This window comes from Oryx dammah, unplaced genomic scaffold, assembly GCF_014754425.2.
Source record: "Oryx dammah isolate SB20612 unplaced genomic scaffold, SCBI_Odam_1.1 HiC_scaffold_28, whole genome shotgun sequence".
Classification (NCBI taxonomy): domain Eukaryota; kingdom Metazoa; phylum Chordata; class Mammalia; order Artiodactyla; family Bovidae; genus Oryx; species Oryx dammah.
The window spans coordinates 106,113,380-106,136,243 of NW_024070212.1; the positions used below are offsets into that span (position 1 = coordinate 106,113,380).

A 22,864-nucleotide genomic window follows, 5' to 3' on the forward strand; every position below is an offset into this window, starting at 1 on the left:
GGCAAAGAAGGGGTGCGAGCGGAAGTGACGTCGTCCCGCACACGCGGTCCAGCGTGGTTCGCGCGGGTTTCCTCGGTCCGGTTTGGGAAGTTACGAGCTTTTGTACTCCACGGAGGCCGGGCCCAACGGTCTGATACCAGTCCTGTCGGCAAGATGGTGAAGCCCAAGTACAAAGGACGGAGCACCATCAACCCCTCTAATGCCAGCACAAATCCAGGTACGGGCAGCTGGGATTGCGGATGGTGGGGCTTTGAGGAAGCTTGGGGTTAGGGACTCCGAGTGGCCTTGCTTGGAGTGACTTCAAGCGCTGTGGCCTTTGGGTATGAGAAGGGAGAAGGTGATTCCTTGTCCAGAGGCACTGAGGAGGGCTGAGTCTTGCGCGCCTGTTAAGGGTAGATGCCGGGAACCAGGTCTAAAGCCGGGAAAGGGAACTCTCAGGCCTGTCAGCCTTGGGGAGTCTCCAAGGTGAGACTGGGAAGGTCAGGGTTGGAAGGGGCACTTAAATTTGACCTTTTCTTGTTTTCCTGTGTGTCGGGTGTTGAAGCCCCTCCCCCAATATAGGTCGGTCTTGTATGGAGTCCAGCTCAAAGAATTGCTAGAAGTAAGTTAGATAAAATCAGATAAGTGATGTAGACGACCCAACTGGCCTTTTATACTTGGCCACACTTGCCTGCCACCTTAGCTTTGGCCGTTTAAATGAGAAAAGGACTGTAGATTTGGCTCTTGGAGTCGTCCAAGTTCATAGAAAACGTTACAGATAAATATGGTTGTGTCAGTAAAGATGTTTTTGGAGATGTGTATGCATTTTGAGGTTCCACCACGGAGTGAGCAAGATAGCCCTTGTGAGAGTCCTTTTCATTTGGGTTTAGTTAATAAAACATATTAAAATATGGCTTAAAGGTTTTGGTTTTAATTCATGTTGAATGTTTCCCCTGGACTGCTGCTAAATTATTCAATTTGTGTAGACTGGCATCTTACAGTATTAAGCCTGAAAAGGCCCTTAGAGATCAGGATGTTATAGGTGCAGAGACTGAGCCAAAATAGGGGAAGTGGCTTCTCACAGTTGACACCTTAGTGAGCAGTAGAGCCGCCAGTCCTGTGGTTTCAGCCTGTTTCCTCCTGCATGACTTCAGGAGTAGACAGGCGACTTGATGCTCAGTTGATAGTCACGTCCGACTGTAGCCCACCAGGGAAGGCATCCCCAAATGTGAAGCTAGTATTACTATGCTAGTTTGTCCTTCTCTTTCTCTCTGAGATGTTAGGCAAAAATTACTGTCTATTTTCCTGTTGAATAAACTAAGATCAAGCATTAGGAAATTAAGAACCTGGCACATTGGGAACACTTGGGTATCAGAATTGTACAGAACCTTCACAGTGCTTTTCCTGGAGCAGGTACTCAATATTTGTTCATTTGAGACCCAGAGGTAGAGGTAGGCATCTTAGTGGTTAAGAGTAGAGATGGTGATCCAGTGCTTTTGTTCAAATTCTGTGTGTGCCATCTTTGTCTTTGTATAGGATGGCTGCCCACTGTGCCTCAGTTTCTTAACCTGCACAATGGGGATAATGTGTCCCTCTTTATAGGATTATTGTATGGACTACAAGACGATGCCTCTAATATGGATAGCACAGTGCCATAACTAGTACTCAGAAACATTACCTCTTATCATTTTCAAAATAGCCCTATGGAGGATTCAAGATTAGGTCAGCTTTGTCATACCATGTAGCTTCCAGGAATGATTCTGTTGGAGCAACACGTGGAGAAAGTGGAGATTTTGTGCTGAGTTGGCAGCTTGCCTACTTTCAATGAACTGGTTGGTGTGCTTAAAGAGCAATGGCTATGGTTAGACTTGTTGGTTATCAAATAGTGTGCAGACTACTTTTGTGTTTCCTAGATCGAGTGCAGGGAGCAGGAGGCCACAACATGAGGGACCGGGCCACAATTCGACGCCTGAATATGTACAGACAGAAAGAGCGCAGGTGAGCCTGGACACTGTTATCCCCTCCTCCTTCCCTTCCTGCCCTGGACTGTAGCTGCACCTGTGAAGCCCTTGATACTCCCACCCCTACTTTCCCCAGATAGGCATCCCCAAATGTGATGCCAAGCCAGCATTGCTATCCTAATTTGTCCTTCTCTTTCTCTCTGAGATGTAAAGCAAGAATTACTGTCTATTCTGCTGTTGATTAAATTAAGATCAAACATTAAGAGATTAAGAAACTGGTACGTTAGGAACAGTTATGTGTCAGAATCGTACAGAACCTTCCTGATACTTTGCCTGGAGCAGGCACTCAACATTTGTTCAACTGAGCGTGTTTTCAAATACCGTTTTATATGATCAACTGTGAATTTTGAGTTAGAGACATGGGTAGTGAGTGGTGAAATAGTGATCGTGTCATAGTCCTTACCCTACAATAGCCCTGTTCCTCACAGCCTCGGCCTCCACAAATCGTGTGTTACATCTCGGTAAATGTCCATCAGATAGAAATCTGCTTTTCTTTATAGGGCAGTGTCATGAAAGCAGCAAAAAAAAAGTTGTTTTTTAAGGCCAGACTTTAGATCACCACACTGTGGCACTTGGACACTCATCACAACTCTGAGTTCTGCTGAGGCAGCTTCGACCACAGGGACTTGCTGAGTGTGACATTTTGTGAGCTGGTCTTAACTTGTTTGGTAATTGGATTCTTCATCCGTTCTAAAAGATGTGTCTAAAACACAAACGTCAATGAACTTAATCTGCTTTAGTCACCTACTCTGCAGTTTGTTTTAGTATTTTGAGTTCCAGCATAAATCACCCTCTACTTAAAAAATTCATTTAAACCAGCCTTTAAATAACCAAAAAGGCTCAAGTATGTGATTTTTTATTTAAAAGCAAACAAACAGTAAACAGATTTTTAAACACGGGCATTAGTTGTTATTCATCGAGCAAAAATCATTACGTGCTCTGTTGCAAGAGGTTAAATGGCTTGGGGCAATCTGTTTTGAATGTCAAAGGACTTTTTGTTTACCAAAATCTGTATTTCATGATCACTTAAAACCCGGGAAAGAGGAGAAAAAAAAGAGAGGTCCTTTTGATGGAAAGGGTATTCTGTAAACTGAGATTTGCCCTTGTCTTTCTTCTGTCCTCAACCCAAATCTGTTATTTCCTTCATTTAGGAACAGCCGTGGTAAAGTGATTAAGCCTCTGCAGTATCAGTCAACGGTGGCCTCTGGCACAGTGGCAAGAGTGGAGCCAAACATTAAGTGGTTTGGTGAGTATGATCCTCTGCTACTTTTGCCCTAGAAAAAGTGCACTGTGTGGGAAAGGGTAGAATGTTCAGGTATCTAAAAGGTGTTGAGGTTTTGGGAAACTGTCAAGGACAATATGAGAAAGGAATGAGATAAGAAGCCCCTGCTGTGGGAAAAATGCAGAGAAAAGTAGTACTGGTGGCTTTCATAAATGGCTTCCTCTTTTGAAAAGAGCTCATCATTGTTCACTGGGAGTGAACCTCTTAGACGAGATCATCCTTAATGACTAGCATTCACAGACCTCGGAGCACTCCTGTGTTCCTCTTCTAATTTCTGATCACCTGGAGAGATGACTGTTTGAAAGGTGCCTTGAGGTGTGTTTGTGCCTTTAGCCTGAAGTTCCTCTGAAGCCCTTTATCTCAGTGCAGTTGTGTTTGGACTGCGTGGCAATGAAAGGACCTCTCGTCAGTCCTTCCGTAGAGCGAGTAGCTGTCTCTAGAGGCAGTGGGGAGGCAGGATTTCTTCCTTCGGAAACCCCACGTTCATCTCCGTTGGGGCTCTCAGCCTTTCCCTCAGCACTGCCAGCTGTGTGGACACGTCAGGTGGCCAGACCCCGTTGTTTGCCTGCTGCTTGAACTGTCCTTGAACATCTTGTAACATCTCTGGGTGGGACGAGTATCCTCTAGAAAACTGCAGCACAGGAAAGTGTCCAAGAGAACTTCTTCAAGAGGCCTTTAGCATGGTGGCAAGGTCCTGTGACTCTAGATCCAGACCTCCTGGGTGCGAGTCTTCATTCTGCCCTGTCTGGGACCATGAGCAAGTTCTTAAGGGTGCTGGTCAGTTTTCCATCTGCAGAATGAAGACAGAAATAGCACCTGTCTGTAGGTCTGCTGTGGTAATTGAATGAGTTAATAGGTGACGTATAAGAGTCTAGAATAGTGTCCAGTAAGTCGTATAGTGGAAGCATTAACTACTGCCACTGTGGCCTTCCCCTGGAGTTTGGCATGTGTGCCTCAACGTGCCTGTTAGTGAACAGTCTCTCACTTCCAAGGTGTGCTCCAGGAGGTGTTACATGGTTTCATTTTGTTTCCTTGCAGGGCTTGGTTGGTTAATGTAAAAGTCCCTTCAAGCTTTCCTAATCCTCAAAACAGGAGCTATGACTCTTAGGAGGTGCTGTGCTTCGGGATTCTCTGCGTACACTACCTGATCAGCTGTGATTGGCTGCAGATTTCTTTGCCACGTCTAGCCGGAAGAGGGGCATCTTGTCAAATCTCAATTCCATTCAGTGATGTTTATTTTTCAGTTTTGTCCAGTCAGGAACTTGGACTTGGAACTACTGAAACCCTCTGTGTGTCTGGGTTGGTGATTTAGTCCGTTGTGTATGAGTGCAGGAGAGGCAGCTTTTGTGTTTTTTGGCTTTCTCCTTTTAAGTTTGAAAATGGCTTTAGGGTAGATGTGTCAGGCGTTTGGGTAAGTGAGGGCAATTTAAAAATCTTGCCGTTCACTGTGTCACTGGGAAGATGGAGGCGAAAGCAGTAAGGAGCAATTTATTAAATGGCAACATTCTTTTGTAAAACAGGAAATACACGTGTGATTAAGCAGTCGTCATTACAAAAATTTCAAGAGGAAATGGACACAGTCTTGAAGGATCCATACAAAGTTGTCATGAAGCAAAGCAAGTTACCCATGTCTCTTCTCCATGATCGAATCCGGCCTCATGTAAGACAGAGGGTGTCCCTGGCAGACCACACAGATCCCTCTCTACCATATTTAGCTCTTGTTTTTTTCTATAGAGAATAGTGCCTAATGCAGTACTGATGAGCTTTCTGAGACTTCTTTCGCCGTTATTAAGGATATCACCTTTAGCATGAACTGAATTCTGTCAGAGAGGTTCAATAGCATGGTGGATCAGAGTACAGGCCCGACTTTTAACCTTTTTGCTGTGGCCCTTTCTGCAGCCTTAGGTGTCTCTGTGAGCTTTCACTTTCCTGGGTGATGGGATGCAGATGAAACATCTATTAAGGCTCTTGGCACAAAGCAAGCACTCAGGCCACCACTTAATTAGAGCTAAATAGATCATGGCTATCACCAATACCATTTTTAAAAGTTTTTGTAGGCAAACTTGTTTAAGTGGTAATTGCATCAAACTTTGGGGAAACGTAGAATTAGAACTGGGTTGGTAGGAAAGGAGACTTTGGTGTTGAGTACTTTCAGCTTCAGTGAGTTCCTTGAAGAGTCTTGTCCCCTGAAGGAAGGGGTACCTGTCAGATTGGTTGTTAAAACCGATGAAGTTCAAAGTGCAGTAAGGACTGAATCTGGCTTGGGTGGAGTGAGTTTCACAGGGAACCAGAGAAATGGCCCAAAGCTTGCCTGCACTTTTTTACATGAACTGAATAATAATTTCCCCAAATATCCATCAGTTACAGCACAGAGCTTCGGTTCCAGCATCAAGAGGGGAAGAAAACATTGACATACATAGAAGAATTAAAGAGTTCAAAGAGAAGTGTTTACTTGCAGAACAGAATAAAACCCAGGGCCTGGTTATTGCCTCAGGTTTTGTCAATTATGCTTTGTTTTATGGCGGACTCGAAGAATGGCATCTATTAGTGGAGTGACTGTTTTCTGTCAGGGAAGCACGTGAGTGTAAGTCGTGAAACACAGACAAGGTGCTCATTTCTCTTGTTCTCTCTGTCTGTTCTCCCTAAAGCCATCTTTTAACAAGCTGTTGAATCCTGTTTATGAGAAGAACAGAGAAGAAGCTCTATTGTGGGTTTATTGCTTTGTTGCACATGCCAGTTGCTCAATGCTTTTAAAATGTGGTGCTTAAATGTCTGCTAGTGTGGATCAGAGGGCCCACGACTGCAGCGGCCAGCTTGTATTTTGGTGCAGGTACTCAGGGTAACTGGCGAGTTTCCTGCTTTGGCCTTCAAAACCCTTGTGTGTGTTTGTGTGTGCTCAGTTGCTCAGTCCTGTCTGACTCTCTGCGACCCCATGGACTCTAGCTCTCCAGGCGCCTCTGTCCATGGGGTTTCCCAGGCAAGAATACTGGAGTGGGTTACCATTTCCTTCTCCGGGGGATCTTCCCCACCCAGGGATCTAACTTGAGTCTTTTGTGTCTCCTGCATTGGCAAGTGGATTCTTGGCCGCCGCGCTACTGCTCATTATGAAATCTGATTCGGAGATGTGCTGCGCAGTGTAGCCGAGTCCCGTGGGCAGAGCAGCCTGATGGACTAGAGTCCATGGGGTTGCAAAGACTGAGCTCACACATGCACGCACACACGTAGTCAAATCAGATACACTTTTAACTTTTGCACATTCACCTGTATGTGCATAATAACTACTGTGTTTCTATCGCAATACTACAGTCAGAATACTGTAACTTACTTTGTGTATTTTATTGTACCCTGCATGTTACTACACTGTACTTCCTGAGGTATAGGTTTACATACACAGATCCAGGTATACTGTACTTTATAGGCTAAGAGATTTTTAAGGATAATCTTGGTCATAATTTTCCCAGTGACTTTAGAACCTAGTTTTCATGTGAAATGTGACTGTTTTGTGGTGGGGATGTTCCCCTGTTGGAGTGTAGTGAGTAAAAAAAGTAAACTAAAAGATGGGTTAGAGACTCTGAGAAAATGATAATGTCTTAAGGATCTCTAGGAGTTGGAGGGGATTCTGTTTAGAAGCCATGGGGTTATTCTGTCTTCTGAATTTAGTAGCTGGTGCTTACAGGGGAGCCTGTACTGAGGGCAGAAGGTGATTTTTTTTTTAACTGAGGATATTCTCTGCTGGCTATTAACAACATACTGTTACGTGATAGATTCTAACTCAGACTGACTTTCATCCTGCTTCAAAAATTCCTCTGCTCATAACTCCTTTATAGGCACATCAAATTCTAGTTAGGATCAGGTTCCTTTTATCACATCTAAACTATTATTTTGGAGTTTTGCTAGATCTTTTTCATCTGAAGACTTTCCATGTGCATTTAATAAAAAACGTTACCTAAATTAGGGAAAATGTTATCTGAAACTAAAATGCATCTTACAAAACAAGCAATTCCTTTTAGCCATGAAAGAAATTAACTTCCAAGAAAAAGTTGGCATTTACAGTTGGTTTAAAAAAAAAACACAAATTTGAGTATGATTGTCCTTGACAAAATCTGTGAATTTGGCGAATTTTATGCACTTGTTTGAAAACTTTTAAGAAGAAAAGGGGGTTAGAAAAGAGAAGCTAATTTTCAGTATTGTAGCCTTAATTACATTTGACTAAAGGTTTATGATAAATGAAATAAAGCTGAGTTTTGGCAAGTCTTACACACAGCTCTTCATATTTGCTTTGATTATTGGTATTTTGTATTTCTCCAAGGAAGCTTGCAGAACTTGAAGAAGAGGGGAACAAGTGTGTTTGCTATTTAAATAAGCATTTCTGATGAGAAGTCAGGCTGTATTCATGTTGCATATTTTGGTATGGGTTGAGCTTTGTAAAAATGAGAGCAGAAAGTCTTTCCTGGGTAGGTTTTGAACTTTCTGCTTTTTCTCTGTGCTTTGTTTAGTGTTACCTATAATTCTTCTTTCTCTTTAGAATGCAAAGGTGCACATCCTTGATACTGAAAGCTTCGAAACAACATTTGGCCCCAAAGCACAGAGGAAGCGGCCAAATTTATTTGCAAGTGATATGCAGTCACTTATAGAAAATGCGGAAACATCCACTGAGAGCTATGACCAGGGCAAGGATCGTGACTTGGTAGCTGAAGACACTGGTGTGAGGTACTGTTTCGAAGTTCATGCACATGTCATCATTTGCTCTTCTGGAAAACAAACATTTTCTGTACAGTTATTTACCTGCAAGAAGCTCAGTGATTTATCTCATAGATGGAGTTAGCCTCTTCCTTTATACTAGAAAAATTAGTGAAATTGGTTGGGGCCAGATGGGAGATAATTTAAGGTAGATGATATACTGTTGGCCTCTTAATCCCCCCAAATAAAAATAAGTGACACTTTTTTCATAATAATAGTAGTACATTCTGTCACAGGCAATTTTTAAAAATATAATTAAATTGGAAATGCAGTAGAAAGAAAAGAAGAACTCCTAATTCCACTACCTCTGTTGTTATTAATATTTTGGTGACTATCAGGATTTCCTTAACCAGAGTCTCTGGATCACTCAGAGGGGTTCATGGATGGCCTTTGAGGTTTCTGTGACCCTCTGAAGATAATATGGAAAACTTGTGCATACATAAAAGTAGGGAGGTTTCTAACGTGGAGTTTTTATTTATAAATGCAATACTTTAAGACTGTATTTTAACTTGCTTTTACTTTAATGTATTTTTCTCAATTATTAAGGATATATTTCCATGTCAGTATTTAGTCAACAGCAGTATAATGTTTCACATCAGAGTAGGTTTATGTCGTGGCCAGTTCCACGTTTGGACATTTGTACTGTTCAAAGTTTTCCCCTGTGGTAGACGATTGTAGGGTAAAATGTCAGTGTGACTAATTCTTTCTCATCCTGAATTGCTCCCCAAGGATAAATTCTTAGGGGAAAGGACAGTGTCCAAGAGTAGGCAGGTTTTTGATCGGTGGCTGCCCCATTGCCCTGCAGAAAGGGTCTTCCGGTCTGGTGCTCCCGGTCCCGCCTCCCGTGTCCCTGGTGGAAACGTGCTGTCCCTGCATCAGCGCCACTGCCTTGGTGCTGTCCTTAGCCCACTGCTAACCCTGGGACTGCTGGAGGTAAAATCGAGCCACTTGAGGCCAAGCAGGAAGAGGCAGCGAGTTCATTTTTTCCTAGAGCTGTTTGAACTTTGTATGTTTCTGCTGATTTGAATTTTTTCCACCTCGAAAAGGTACTGTCAGCAGTGGTGTTAGTTCTCAGTCATATCTGACTCTTTGCAGCCCCGTGGACTGTAGCCCACCAGGCTCCTCTCTCCATGGAATTCTCTAGGCAAAAATACTGGCGTGGATGGCCATTCCCTGCTCCAGGGGGGTCTTCCCCACCCAGGAATTGAACCTGGGTCTCCAGCATTGCAGGCAGATTCTTTACCATCTGAGCCACCAGGGAAGCCCTCAGTCAGCAATAGAGGAGACATAAAACTATTTTTTTGAGTCAGAGACATTGGGTAAACATCTTTGAGGCTAGTAAACAAATTCTCAACTTTACCAACAAAGTTTCACTCTCTTTTGGAGCTGTGGCATGTGAATTACATTTCAGGTCCTGCTGATTTCCTTTTCATAATTCTCTGTGACAGACTGCCTAAATTATAGCTGCCTCTTAAATTTTATATATGTATATATTTATTGTTTATTTTTGCTGCACTGGGTCTTTGTTGCCGCGCTTAGCCTTTCTCCCGTGTGGCGAGCAGAGGCTTCTCTCGCCGTGGAGAATGGACTCTAGGGCATGCAGGCTTCGGTAGCTGCAGCTCATGGGCTCACTAACTGTGCCACCTGGGCTTAGTTGCCCCACAGCATGTGGGGTCTTAGTTCCCCGACCAGGGGTTAAACTCACATCCTGTGCTTTGCAGGGCAGATTCTTAACCACTGGACCACCAGGGAAGTCCTACCACAGAGCTTTGAGTAGAGTTTCCTGTGCTATATAGTAGGTTCTCATGTAGTTATCTGTACTATCAGTTCAGTTCATTCGCTCAGTCGCGTCCGACTCTTTGCGACCCCATGAATCACAGCACGCCAGGCCTCCCTGTCCATCACCAACTCCCAGAGTTCACTCAGACTCACGTCCGTTGAGTCCGTGATGCCATCCAGCCATCTCATCCTTGGTCGTCCCCTTCTCCTCCGGCCCCTAATCCCTCCCAGCATCAGAGTCTTTTCAAATGAGTCAGCTCTTCGCATGAGGTGGCCAAAGTACTGAAGCTTCAGCTTTAGCATCATTCCTTCCAAAGAAATCCCAGGGTTGATCTCCTTCAGAATGGACTGGTTGGATCTCCTTGCAGTCCAAGGGACTCTCAAGGGTCTTCTCTTGTACTATACATAGCGGTATATATATATGTCTATCCCAGGCTCCCAGTCCACCACCCCCCTTTCCCCACTTGGTAACCGTAAGTTTGTTTTCTGCTTCTGTGACTCTTTCTGCTTTGCAAGTAAACTCATCTGTACCATTTTTCTAGATTCTACACACAAGCAATATTATACAGTATTTCTCTTTTTCTATCTTACTTCAGTCTGTATGACAGTCTCTGGGTACACCCACATCTCTGCATATGGCAATATTTTGTTCCTTTTTCTGGCTGAGTAGTGGTCCATTGTATATATGTACCACCTCTTCTTTATCTGTTCCTCTGTCAGTGGACATTTAGGTTGCTTCCACATCCTGGCTATTGTGGCTAGTGCTGCATTGAGCACTGAGGTTCATCCATCCTTTTGAATTGTGATTTTCTCCAGATATATGCCTGGGAATGGGATTGCTGGGTCCTGTGGTGGCTCCGTTTTTAGTTTTTCACGGAATCCACATACTGTTCTCCATAGTGGCTGTAGCAATTTACATTTCCATGAACAGTGTTGGAGAGGTCCTTTTTCTCAAAACCCTCTCCAGCATTTATTTTTTGTAAACTTGTTGATAATGGCCATTCTGACTGGTGTGAGATATACCTCATTGTAGTTACGATTTGCATTTCTCTAATCATTAGCAGTGTTGATAACAACTAGTCTTGATACCTTTTTCCCTGAGCACATGATTGATTTTTCCTTAAAATATCCTTTTAATCGTTAATAGCACATCAGTTGCTCACTTTGGTTGCTTTCTTATTTAGAAATGAAGCCCAAGAAGAGATATTTAAAAAAGGACAGTCTAAAAGAATATGGGGTGAGCTCTACAAGGTAAGACTTTAAATTTTCTCTCATTGAGTGGTTCCTTTGGCCTTCATGATCTTATGTGAGAAAACAGACTTGGAGCTACTGACGCTCTGTCCATCCATCCATCCTCTCTCCATGGAGAAACCAGGATGGATATGGCTTTGCACATACTATTGTTCTTCTAGATAACTGCATTTTTCTTTATTACTCACATAATAGTAACAGCCAAATTACATGGATTCATATATTCTCTGTTTATATTGGTATTTCTTTGGATGGCCTGCTAAAATGATATTCCTACTGAGATTTATTATACATGTTAGAGCTGCATGAACATTTTTGAGTTCCTTAGTCCAGCCCTCTTGTTTTACAGACGAGAATGCAGGTCTAGAAAGCTTGAGTCCCTTCCCCAGCTCACCCAGGTAGTTAGTGCAGGAGGCTTTGGGTCTCCTGAGTCCTGGTCCAATGCTATTCAGCTGGCTGAGTTGAGTAATGTTCTCAGTAACAAAATCTTTCGAGTATAGTCACGTAATTAAACGGTAACATAATAGGAGACTAGTATCATGAAGGCAGACTAAATTTTTTAGTTTTTTGGTAAAATGTACAACACTTATAACATGGAAACTTAGAGGTTTAAGAAGTAAATGATTCTACTTACTATTGCATAGCAGTCGTGAAATAGACTGGTTTCATCCAAGCCAGTTCTGTTTGAAATTTTGACAAGTTTCAGATACCCACAGGATGAAAAACACTTTTTAGAATACTGACTGCTGGGTTTTGATATTGGCTACAACCTGCCCTCCTCATAAGACTGTTGAGAAGTTATCCCTGTTATTGCTTTATTTTTCCCAGGTTCCCTTAAATGCCTTCTCTCTTTCATTTTGCCCTTGTACTACTGTAGCAAATCACTTTTGCCTCTTTGAATTTGCAGGTGATAGATTCATCAGATGTTGTGGTTCAAGTTCTTGATGCTAGAGATCCAATGGGTACACGTTCCCCTCACATTGAGACTTACTTGAAAAAAGAGAAACCCTGGAAACATCTCATTTTTGTTCTTAACAAATGTGACCTTGTTCCAACCTGGGCAACGGTAAGTACAGCTGCTAGTGCAAAACAGATAACCAAGCCCATGTGGCTCGATATCCATGAATAAGTAGGTGTTGTGATTACTAGGATTTGGGGCAGCAGATAAAAGTGTTGCACTGTTGAGGTTGTAGTCACTGAGGTGTCTTCACTGAAAGCAAAACCAAAATGGCCTTCATTGATGATGAGCAGTTACCTTTGATCCCTGATGGTTGTCAGTGGCACAGCTACAGTGCCCACAGGAGGACTGGGGTGGGCCGTTTAGAAGGGGCAGCAGCTGCGGCTCCTGGCCCGTTTCACATTATGTTAGGTTAATTGCATTTAGTAACAGTGAAGGCATTTTGGGAATACTGTTTTGTGTTTATAAGGCAAAAAACAGCATCAACTGTCATACTTGAAAAAAATATTTCAAAGAAGTACAGCTAACATTTTCCTTGGACAGCTGTGTATGTGAAGTACCGTCCTGTCATTCACTCTCTGGTTCTTCCTGTGCTGTAAATAAACAACTTCCAATTTACCAGCTTCTTTCTTGTCTCCCTTTAGAAACGATGGGTTGCTGTCCTCTCCCAGGATTACCCGACACTTGCTTTCCATGCGAGTCTTACTAACCCCTTTGGCAAAGGAGCGTTTATTCAGCTTCTGCGGCAGTTTGGAAAGGTATGGAAACCTGGCCTGCCCCTCCTGGAGTTGGAAGGCTGTAGGTTGGTGTGAGAATTTCTCTTCCCAGAGTGTGGCTCACCTCCCACATCTTCTCGGTAGTGAGAACAGTGTGTTGCAGAGATGTAAACACAGAGCCTCAGGATTACCGGGGATCCTCAGATGCTCTCTAGCTCAGCCTGTACCCACTTCCCCGACGAACGTCACTTTGCTTTCTGCCATGTCCCTGGCATCGAATGGTCCACCCTCTGCTCGGGTTGATGACCTGCCCCCTCCCAACACTCTCTCCACTCTGGGCTGCTGGGCCATGCGTTCTCTCCCGTCTGCCTAGAAGGGACCCTACTGGACTCCAGCCTCTGATCCCTGGTCAGACACTAGTTGTCAGGGGACCCTGAAAGCAGACCTTCTCGAAATTTCCTGTTCTGCACCCGTGACTCTGTGTTCATGAGTTTAGTTCATCTTACCTGGCTTCTATCAAAGGATGCATGACCTCTGTCTTACCCTTCCCTGCTTCCCGGAAGAAATTCACGGCTGTTACTTCTGGCATTTTCTCCCGTATTTTTGTACACGCTTATGAGTTTGTTTTTTCATTCCCCACCCTGCTCAGTTTTACGTATTTGGTAAGTTCCTGCTGTGGAAAGTGAGAGTTAGGTTTCTTACCCCCGTCCTCTTTTTCCACTTCCTGTGTCCTTGTACGGCATTTGGTTAAACTACTATTTGTTCAGTGTTTACAGTATTATGACCGAAGTGTCAGTCCCTGCTGATCCACAATGCTATGATTATAATCCTTTCTAATAGGACCTTCGGTTTTATCTGGTGTTAAGTAGCTCCGCTTTATCTGTCACTGACGTGTCACCAAACCCTTGATAGTGTGGGAACTTTGAGAGTGTCCAGCACCTCCCGTCCAGGCGGGACCATGTCCCAGACCGCTGCCGGGTCTTCCTGGGATCTCCTTTCACCATCATCTGAGAATTCATATGGCTGTTCCCTGTGTTGAATCTCTTTTCTTTCTTGGTTTACTCCTTCCTTTTGATGGAATGTGTTTTGCAAAAGCTTTCTGAAGAAGAGTACTTCGGGGGAACATTTTTTTTGAGACCTTGCCTTCTGCAAATTTCTTCATTCTACCCTCACACCATTTGTTCTTAGAATGTTGAAGGTACCACACTGAACCTTCTTTGTTTTTAATTTTGGCCTTGCCACGTGGCTTGTGGGGTTTTAGTTCCCCGACCAGGGTGTGAACCCACGCCCCCTGCAGCGGATGCGCGGAGTTCTAGCCTCTGGACTGCCAGGGAAGTCCCAGTTGTTGAATTTCCTTTGCTTCAGTACATTTATGACATTTTGTCCAATTTTCTGGGCAGTTACCTTGATTCGGTCATTTAGCTGTTCTATCATGAAATGTTTTGCCTCTCACTTTTAATGTTTAACTTCTGAAAGCTCTTGTTTAACTCCAAGTCGCCCTCCCCCCTTTAACAGCCTGTTTCGTTTCACGGATTCACTAGCTTCTCTGTCTGAGGACAGTGAGGATAGTGGAATTGTCCTCTACATTTTCCTCCATTGACACTGTCTCCTCCAAGTTGCAGTTTTTCTGTCTTTTCTACTAGAGTCACACTTCCAGTGTCTGGTTATTCTTGGTTCTCCATTCATTTTTAAGAGTGAGCCACACACACACAAAAGGCTATAGAAGCTTTATGCAGGGGGTAGGCTTGTTGAGAGGCTTTACTGTAGGGTGACTGGGAAGAATCCAGAACTTTGGGGACACTCTAGATGGCGCTGTCTGTAGGTCTGTTCCTACTCTCATTATTTTACCTTCCCCATGCAGCATGCAGAATCTTAGTTCCCTGACCAGGGATCAGACCTGTGCCCCTGCATTGGAAGTGCTGAACCCTAACCGCTGACTCATCAGGCAAGGCCCCGTCTGTAGGTCTTACTCCTGGGCCTGTGAGTTTCCCTAGAAGGGAGTCTTCCGTCTCGAGCTCGAGGGTGTGTGGACCTGGTTGCCAGGATTCTAGGAGTGCAGTGGGAGTAGGGGCCAGGAGTTGCCCTATTCAGTATTTAGACGTTGAACACTTGCTTTCAGCAACTGTTATGTCTAAATCTAGGGTCCTTGTCAGGCCTGAAAATTCGGAATATTTTCAGACATACAGGGTTCCAAAACATTGTCTCCTAAGCCTCCAGGGCAGAGAAGTTGGGACGCCTGTGCTGGGCAGGGGAAGGAGAGGTGTGACTATTTGTAGACAGTCCACTGGTCAGTCCTCTGGATTTCAGTCCCAGCCTTAGAGAGGACTGTACTGCCTATTCCCAAGGCCTGTATTCACTGCGTTTTGTGGTGTATTTGCTGCGTTTTTAGTTTTTCTACCTTTGCAGCCAGGTAGCTTTCATATTTTGTAGTGGGTCAAGCTAGATACTACTTTTAAACTGTGATATTCTGTTAACATCACACATTAGTTTGTTTTGTCTCATCTCTAGCTCATGCTTCCGTTTTATGTGTGTGGCTCTCTGGGGACCAGGCGTGGGGGTGGAGGGGATGTGCATTCACACTGCTGTTGGCTCTATGGGTGGGGGGGGTGTGTGAATTCTCACTGCTGTGGCTCCAGGGGGTTTGTGGAGGGAGGCAATCGTGGATGTTCAGTCCTCTGTCTCTAGACAGAAGCCCCCATTGATTTGTAGACTCTGCTTCAGCTCTGCCTCCTTGAGACTCTCACCCAGCTATCTAGCTTTTGAGACTGCTGTTCTTGTCTTTTGTCGTTTGTCTTTGGCAATGAAAATGCAAAATGTGGTGTGCAGAGAAGAGGAGGGGTGGGTCATGGGATTGGTACATCTGCTAAGGTTCTCCTCCCTGAAGACATTGTATCAGTGGACAGCATTCTTCTAAACTGGTTACTAACAAGCTGTTTCTTTCTTTGTTTCTCAACCTACATACTTTCAACCTTAAAACATTCAAGAATAATTTCACATGAGTGACTGAGGCACTGACTCACCTCTGATTTATTCATGAGGACGGGTATGCAGCCCACTCAGACTAGGCTGGTGGTGCGTGTCTGGGCTTTAAATCAAGTCGCAGTGGTAGTTTTGTACTGTATTCTTTATGGCAGCAAAGTAACACAACCTGTTTGTCCCAGGATACTCACTCCAGGTGTGTGTGGTGTGTATTCTTTTTTTTGCACAGTTGCACACTGACAAGAAACAGATCAGCGTGGGGTTCATTGGCTATCCGAATGTTGGCAAGAGCTCTGTGATAAACACACTGCGCTCCAAGAAGGTTTGCAACGTGGCCCCCATCGCAGGTGAAACAAAGGTACATCTGGCTCGAGGGGTCTTACCTACTCTGACTTATTTCCCGCAGAGGGCGGTGATTCAGGACACGGGGATGTCTGTCTGTCTCCCTTGGATGAAGATTCCCGTTGGGAGCTTAGTCTCCTTGTCGCAGGTGGCAACGTCCTGGAGCTGTTTCTGCCCTTTTGATAAGACTAAGAGTACTTTGTGTGCCACTGCCTGCTTTTGGCATGGTCTGCTGTGTGCCACTTGAGCCTTGTTTTCATGCCACTCCAACCTTTTGTGCTGATAAACAAAACTAGAGAAAATTTGGTGTCTGGCTTAAGAAAGAAAATTCAAGTTTAAGATAGATTGTGTTGGTTAGGGGCCCTACCCTGGAACATGGAGTGTGGGGTGCAGCATGTTTCTGCTGAAAAGAACTGGGGCCAAGCAGCATTAAGCTTCTAGAAGCACTTGCAGAGAAGTCAGAGAAAGCTTTACTGGACGTCATTGCACAATCCTAGATGGAGAGCCTGCCTCTGCATTATTTTTAGACCCTTAGCTGATGGAAACTATAGTTTATGCCTCATGAAAGTGCCTCGTGCACGGCATACAGAGGAGGGGCTTTGGAGCTTCATTACCTAGCAGGCTGCTCCTCTATGACCACCTCCATACCCGACCCCCAGCCCCAGCCCCCTCTCTCGTTAGGTGAGCATTGGGGCTCTGTGAAACCCCTCTCCGGGACTGACCCAGGGCAGTCAGAAATGGAAGTCTCTGCTTTTAGGTCTGGCAGTACATTACCCTGATGCGTCGGATCTTCCTCATCGACTGTCCGGGTGTGGTTTACCCCTCCGAGGACTCGGAGACGGACATCGTGCTGAAAGGAGTCGTGAGTATTTTGGTCCCGGGAGGCTCTTTGCCTTGGAGGGGAGCGTGCTGTGGGGAGCTCTGGAGACCTCTGCTTTTTACTCATCCAGCAGGCAGGTTGGGGTCAGCCTGTCTGGCCAGGCTGGAGGGACGTGACACTGAACAGGGCGGCCTGTCTGTTCCACTTCAGCCGGTTGGAGGAGGCTGAAGGGCATGTCTGGTCAACGTCATCCCACAAAAGCGTTTGTCATTTACGCACGGGATCCTGAGGGAAGCAGGGCCTGTTTATGTTTAGCAGTAATTCATCTTCGTGGGTTTATGGGTTGAGTCATTTTGGAACTCGGTCATTTCCTCACTTGTTTCTGAAGACAACCGAGAGCTTTAAATGATTCCACTTAACCTTCACCAGTGTTTCTGGCTATATACATCCTGGGCGGTTCCTCCCCACCTTCCTTAAACCATTTATTCCCTTCTCTTTGTGTCCGGGGATCGGCAGACTTTTAACCATTTCTGCAAGTCAGTAGCACAAAGCATTCCAAGTTTAAGGTGCTTGTGGAAGCCATGCCATCCATTTGTGGTGAGCCAGATTAGAGCGGGGTTCTGGGTTCCCAGCTGCGGTTGGCTTTCCATGGCGCTCCTTCCAGCCGACCATGTCTCATCACCTCCGGGCCCGCTTGCTTTGAGGCGTTGAAATCTATTTTCAGACACGATTACAAAGAACACTTGGAGCTTCACTCCTTCCATAGTCAAGTTTGTAAGCAGGAGCTTTCCTATCAATATTTAGGTTCAAGTTGAAAAAATTAAGACTCCTGAAGACCATGTTGGTGCTGTACTTGAACGAGCAAAACCAGAATATATCAGCAAGACGTACAAGATTGATTCTTGGGATAATGCTGAGGACTTTCTGGAGAAGCTAGCTTTCCGTACAGGGAAGTTATTAAAGGTGAGCCAAGGTTTGTGAGAATTCAGACTGGGACCTGCTTCAGGCCTGTGTGCGTGGTGTGTGGTGTGGACCTTTCTTCTGGGGACATGTGTGTGAGCAGTGTGAAGTATGGACCTTGGCAGGGTGGTGACAGACAGCTGGGACAGCGTGTGCCACCAGAGCCGGGGGCGGCTTTGTTGTTTGAATCGGGCATCTTTCTGCAACGTTTCAGGGTGGAGAGCCCGACCTGCGGACTGTGGGGAAGATGGTCCTCAATGACTGGCAGAGGGGCCGGATTCCTTTCTTTGTCAAGCCACCCAATGCAGAACCCCCAGCAGCCCCTGAGGTAAGACAAGGGTGGACCCACCTCTCTGGAAATGGGGTTACTGACCCGCATGTCTTTGGACTGCAGTCATCTTCCTTTGGGGTATACCTTTCAGCTGTGGTGTCTCCCATCCCAGGTGCCACTGGCTGTGACCTTGTGGGGGGTGACCTGGAGGTATGATAGAGAGATGATAGGAGACTGAGTGTAAATGCCAGTCTCCAGGGCTCTGAGAAAGGAGAGCTTATTACATGCGAGTGCTCACTTACCGTTTCAGTGTCTTGTCTTCTGCTTGAAGAACAGAGGCATTTCCAAGGTTGGTTTTGTTTCACAAACCCAACCAGGTGCTGGGCACTTGGAGTACAGGATTAGATAACATGGTCCTTGCCCTCAGGAAGCTCATGATCAGGCGGGAAAGGAGAGTGGTACAGTGGATGCTCAGGGAAAGTCTTAGGTCTGGGGGCTCTGAGCTACCCTGAGAAGCTTCCCAACCGTTCCATGTCTCTCCCGGCAGTGGACTGCACAAGACTCCAACTTGGGCACTTGGCTTTTCTATTTCTACGGTCTTCTTCAGAGCTCAGCCAAGTCTCTGGAAGAGATGGATTTAAGTTTTGCTTCATGCTAGTCTTTTGGGTCCATATTTCTCTGATATCCTCTCACCTGGCTCCAGTCCCAGAGTTTCCATTGTCAGCTAGAAATTTCCATTTGAATATTTTCTTCAGCATTTCAAAATCAACATACCTGAAACTGATGTTACTCACTCTTTTCTCCTCTTTCCCTAAAACCACCAGACAGCCGGTACTGCAGGACAAGGCCCTGCCCTCTTTGCACGCACGCACACACATGTCCATGTCCGTGTGCCAGTGGAGGAGCACCTGGTGTTTTTGGATCCCAGATAGGCTTCATCTTTCTGTACCTGTTAGGCGAGCTCCGGACACCCGCTGGGTAACTGCCAGGGTCAGTGCAGACCCCACGGGTCAAGGGCTGAAATCCCACAGGACTGCCCCCACTTCACATGCCAGGACAGATGGCGTTCTCAGGCTACCCACACATCTGCCCAGCTGACTACGAATTCAGGACTTCCCATGTGTGATCATTTGCCAAAAGGACTTGCAGAACTCAGGAAAGTGATTTGCTTGTGATTACTGGTTTGTTATAAAAAATATAAGTCAGGAATAGCCGAATGTCAGGTGCATAGGGCACCTATGGGGTGGAGGGTGGCATGGAGTGTCCACACCCTTTCCAGGCAGGCCACCCTCTCAGCATGTCAGGGTGCTCACCAGCCTGGAGGCTTCCTTACACAGGTGCAGTTGACAGGCTCATTAGCCGTCAGTGATTGAACTCAATTTCCAGCCTTCTCAGCAATTGCCTGGGCTCTCGGTGGCCAGCTCCTAATCTGAAGCTGAGTCCCAGCACAGTCGTCTCACTAGCATAAACTGATTTGGGGCAGAGGGAGTTACTAAGAATAACAAGAGACACCAAAGGTTTTAGGAGCTCTTGTGCCAGGAACTGGGTGTCAAAGGCCAAATGCATATTTTTATTACACTATTGGAAGACACGTAGTACACAGATAAATATGTGATGTCAGGATGTACTGATTGCCATGAGGGAAACTAAACCAGGTTGAGGGTTTTTGGGAGACAGGAGTGCTTTGTAAGTGAGGTGGTTAGGGGTGGCCTCTGGGGAAGTGGCCTTTTAGGGGAGACCTTGTTAACCTGAAGCAGGAGCTCCATGGATGTCACAGGAGAGGTTCCAGGTGTTGGGAGCGGTACCCCCAATACCTGAGGCAAGGGGAGCCTGGTGTGCCATGGTTCTGGAGGGAGGCCATGGGGTCGGCAGCACTGTGGCTGGTGGGGCTGAGGCCTCTGGTCCAAGGAGACCGTCTTTGCCCCCATGTGACCCTGTGGGGAGACGGCGGGGTTTTCTCTAACTCTTCCTCCATGTCTAGCTGTTAAGTTGAGACAGTTTCTCCCGCTCTGTGACTCTCCCTTCCCTCTCTTTGGTGGTGGCAGAAACTCCCTTGAGAATCTCAAAGCTAAAAAACTACCTTAATAGAAAAATGTATCAAAACATACGTAGGAATTTTGTATACTGTTTCCTGAATTTCATGGATTCCTGATGTATTTAGTGCTTTGTGCAGCCAAATGGAAAATTTTGGAAAATTGGAAAATTTGGAAATTTGGAAAATTCCTTGGGTTCTTCCAGCCTCAGCTCTGAGTGCCCAGTGGCACTACGTGAGGCCTCACACTGCCAGCCCATGTTTCCCTCTGCTCCTTCTCCAAAACATGCCTGGCATCAGGGCTGGTTCTGAACCTTCCATTTCCTCCCACCCTTCTCGCGCGGTGCTTCCTCGATGCCTCTCCTCCACCCTCAGCGCTTTCTAAACTAGCACCTCCTTGGCCTTCAGCATTCTGCTGGGCCTCCATTCTTCCCCCTGGGGTGTGTGGTCCCTGGGGACGCACTTTCTCAGCAGCCCCTGTTCCTTCCGTCCTCAAGGATGGTGTAGGCAACCTCCTGTGTCTGCAGTGTCTAGTGGTTTTGGTTTTGATGGCTGAGTACTCCGAGTTGGCGCACCCTTTCAGATCGTAGCTGTATTCCTCTCACCCTTCCATGCTGGGTTCGGGGCTTAATGCGCACTGACTAAATGATACACTAACAGTGTGACTGAGATGCGCGTGTTTCCAACACTTCCCCTTAGTCCTGAGAAGAAGAGGACTTCTTTGTTTGAGAGCATGATGTGTAAGTTCAGAAGTTCAGCAGGGACTTCTGCGCAGTATTATAAATTGGGGAAAATGTTTGTAAAAGAAGAGACACAAGTACATGTGTAACTGAATCACTCGGTCTACACCTGAAACTAACAACACCGTTAATCAACTAGACTCCAGTGTAACAAAATTAAAAAATTCAGTTTTCATTTTCTGATTCCATTTCTCTCCCCACCCCCACCCTTCTGTCCTGATTAGCTTCCATCCTCCTCATCTTTGGAAGTTGCCGCAGAAACAACCCAGAACAACCCAGGAGAGAAAGTCACAGAAACAGTAGGTGAGGAGTCAGAATCCATCCTCAAGAAGGAAACAGAGGAGCCCCAGCACTGTGGCATTGATTCAGAAATGCAGCAGATTCTGGCGCGGGTCCGGCAGAACTTTGGCAAGATCAACGTTGCGCCTCAGTTTTCTGGGGATGACCTGGTTCCTCTGGAGATGTCCGATATTGATGACGAGCTGGAGAGCCTTTCTGCAGAGAGGGAGGAGGAGGAGGAACAGGAGCACCCAGGAGACGATGAGGACGAGTCTTATGCAGAGTCCCAGGAGGAACATGTGGGACGCACCACGAAGGCCGTTATTCAAGCCCTGGATGAAAAGATCGCCAAGTACCAGAGGTTTTTAAACAAAGCCAAAGCTAAGAAGTTTTCAGCAATCAGGTAGTGTCCTCTTGATCTCACAGATTGCTGTGTGCTTAGTCATTTTCCCAGAAACTTGCCATAAGGAGTTTTTAATAGAGTAGGGGAAGGTATGGCTATAGATTTTTAAAATGTACAGATGCCTGAACCTTGAGAAGCGTAGTGGTTGGGTCTTTCACAGATGTCCAGGGGCTGCAGAGATGGTGTTGCTTCTGCCAGTGGCATTAACCACGTGAAGAGGAGCAGGTTTCTTTCACCTGGGAGCTTGTCACCGTTCTCACGTTTGTGTGGGCTGTGGGCAGTGGAGGGAAATGTCAGACGGTTTCATTAACCGACTCTTCCTTTTCAGGATATCCAAGGGACTGAGTGAAATGGTTTTTGCAAAATCCGAAGGACAAAAAAAAAGAAAAGCTGAAGAAGATGTAGATGATACAGGTACAGTTAAATTACTGAAATCAGGTAGATGGGATATGCATCTTCAAAACTTTGGGAAATTTAAGTTTCATCTCGGGAATTACCTCTTGTACTGTCATCCTGATATTTATCACATCTGGCAAATTACCCTGGTTCCACTTATTATTTATCACACAAATTGTCTTATCTTTTTTTTTTTTTTAAAAAAGATCTATTTATTTATGGCTGCTCTGGGTCTTTGTTGCTGCTTTTAGGCTTTCTCTAGTTGTGGCGAGTGGTGGCTCCTCTTCACTGCAGTGCGCAGGTTCTCGTTTTGGTGGTTTCTCTTATTGCAGAGCTCCAGCTCAGTAGTGGTGCAAGGCTTAATTGCCCTGTGGCCTGTGGGATCCTCCCAGATCAGGGATTGAACCCTTCAGCCCAGTCATGTCCAACTCTGTGAACCCATGGACTATACCATCCATGGAATTCTCCAGGACAGAGTACTGGAGAGGGTAGCCTTTCCCTTCTCCAGGGGATCTTCCCAACCCAGGGATCGAACTCAGGTCTCCTGCACTGCAGGCAGATTCTTTACCAGCTGAACCAGAAGGGAAGCCCAACGGTACTGGAGTGGGTAGCCTATCCCTTCAGTGGATCTTCCTGACCTAGGAATCCAACGGGTCTTGTGCGTTGCAGGCGGATTCTTTACCAACTGAGCTCTCAGGGGAGTCCTTATTGTGTTTTTATTCTGCACATTTCTTGGGGTTAAATTGGTAATTCAAGAAACTTCCTCTAAAAAGAATACATTATTAAACTTGGAATCTAAGGGTGGATCCAAAGACAGATTTTTTCGGGCGGGCAGATGGTTCATATATTTATTCTTTATGCAGTCATTCTAATAACTTCTACATCCAGTTTTCAAGATAAACTGGAGGCCTGGGAG

General features: G+C 45.5%; 1 protein-coding gene across 1 annotated transcript in view; it reads left to right on the top strand.

The window, feature by feature from the left end:
- GNL2 (G protein nucleolar 2) overlaps positions 1 to 22,864 on the top strand; it is a 24,031-nt gene continuing 1,167 nt past the window's right edge. Inside the window, exons 1-14 of the mRNA XM_040231639.1 lie at positions 1 to 217; positions 1,893 to 1,977; positions 3,152 to 3,246; positions 4,803 to 4,942; positions 7,808 to 7,992; positions 10,986 to 11,052; positions 11,960 to 12,118; positions 12,655 to 12,768; positions 15,935 to 16,063; positions 16,805 to 16,909; positions 17,672 to 17,830; positions 18,042 to 18,155; positions 21,095 to 21,552; positions 21,881 to 21,966. Of these exons, the coding sequence (XP_040087573.1) occupies positions 154 to 217; positions 1,893 to 1,977; positions 3,152 to 3,246; positions 4,803 to 4,942; positions 7,808 to 7,992; positions 10,986 to 11,052; positions 11,960 to 12,118; positions 12,655 to 12,768; positions 15,935 to 16,063; positions 16,805 to 16,909; positions 17,672 to 17,830; positions 18,042 to 18,155; positions 21,095 to 21,552; positions 21,881 to 21,966 (1,960 nt within the window). The 5' untranslated portion in view covers positions 1 to 153. The remainder of the gene's footprint in view (positions 218 to 1,892; positions 1,978 to 3,151; positions 3,247 to 4,802; positions 4,943 to 7,807; positions 7,993 to 10,985; positions 11,053 to 11,959; positions 12,119 to 12,654; positions 12,769 to 15,934; positions 16,064 to 16,804; positions 16,910 to 17,671; positions 17,831 to 18,041; positions 18,156 to 21,094; positions 21,553 to 21,880; positions 21,967 to 22,864) is intronic.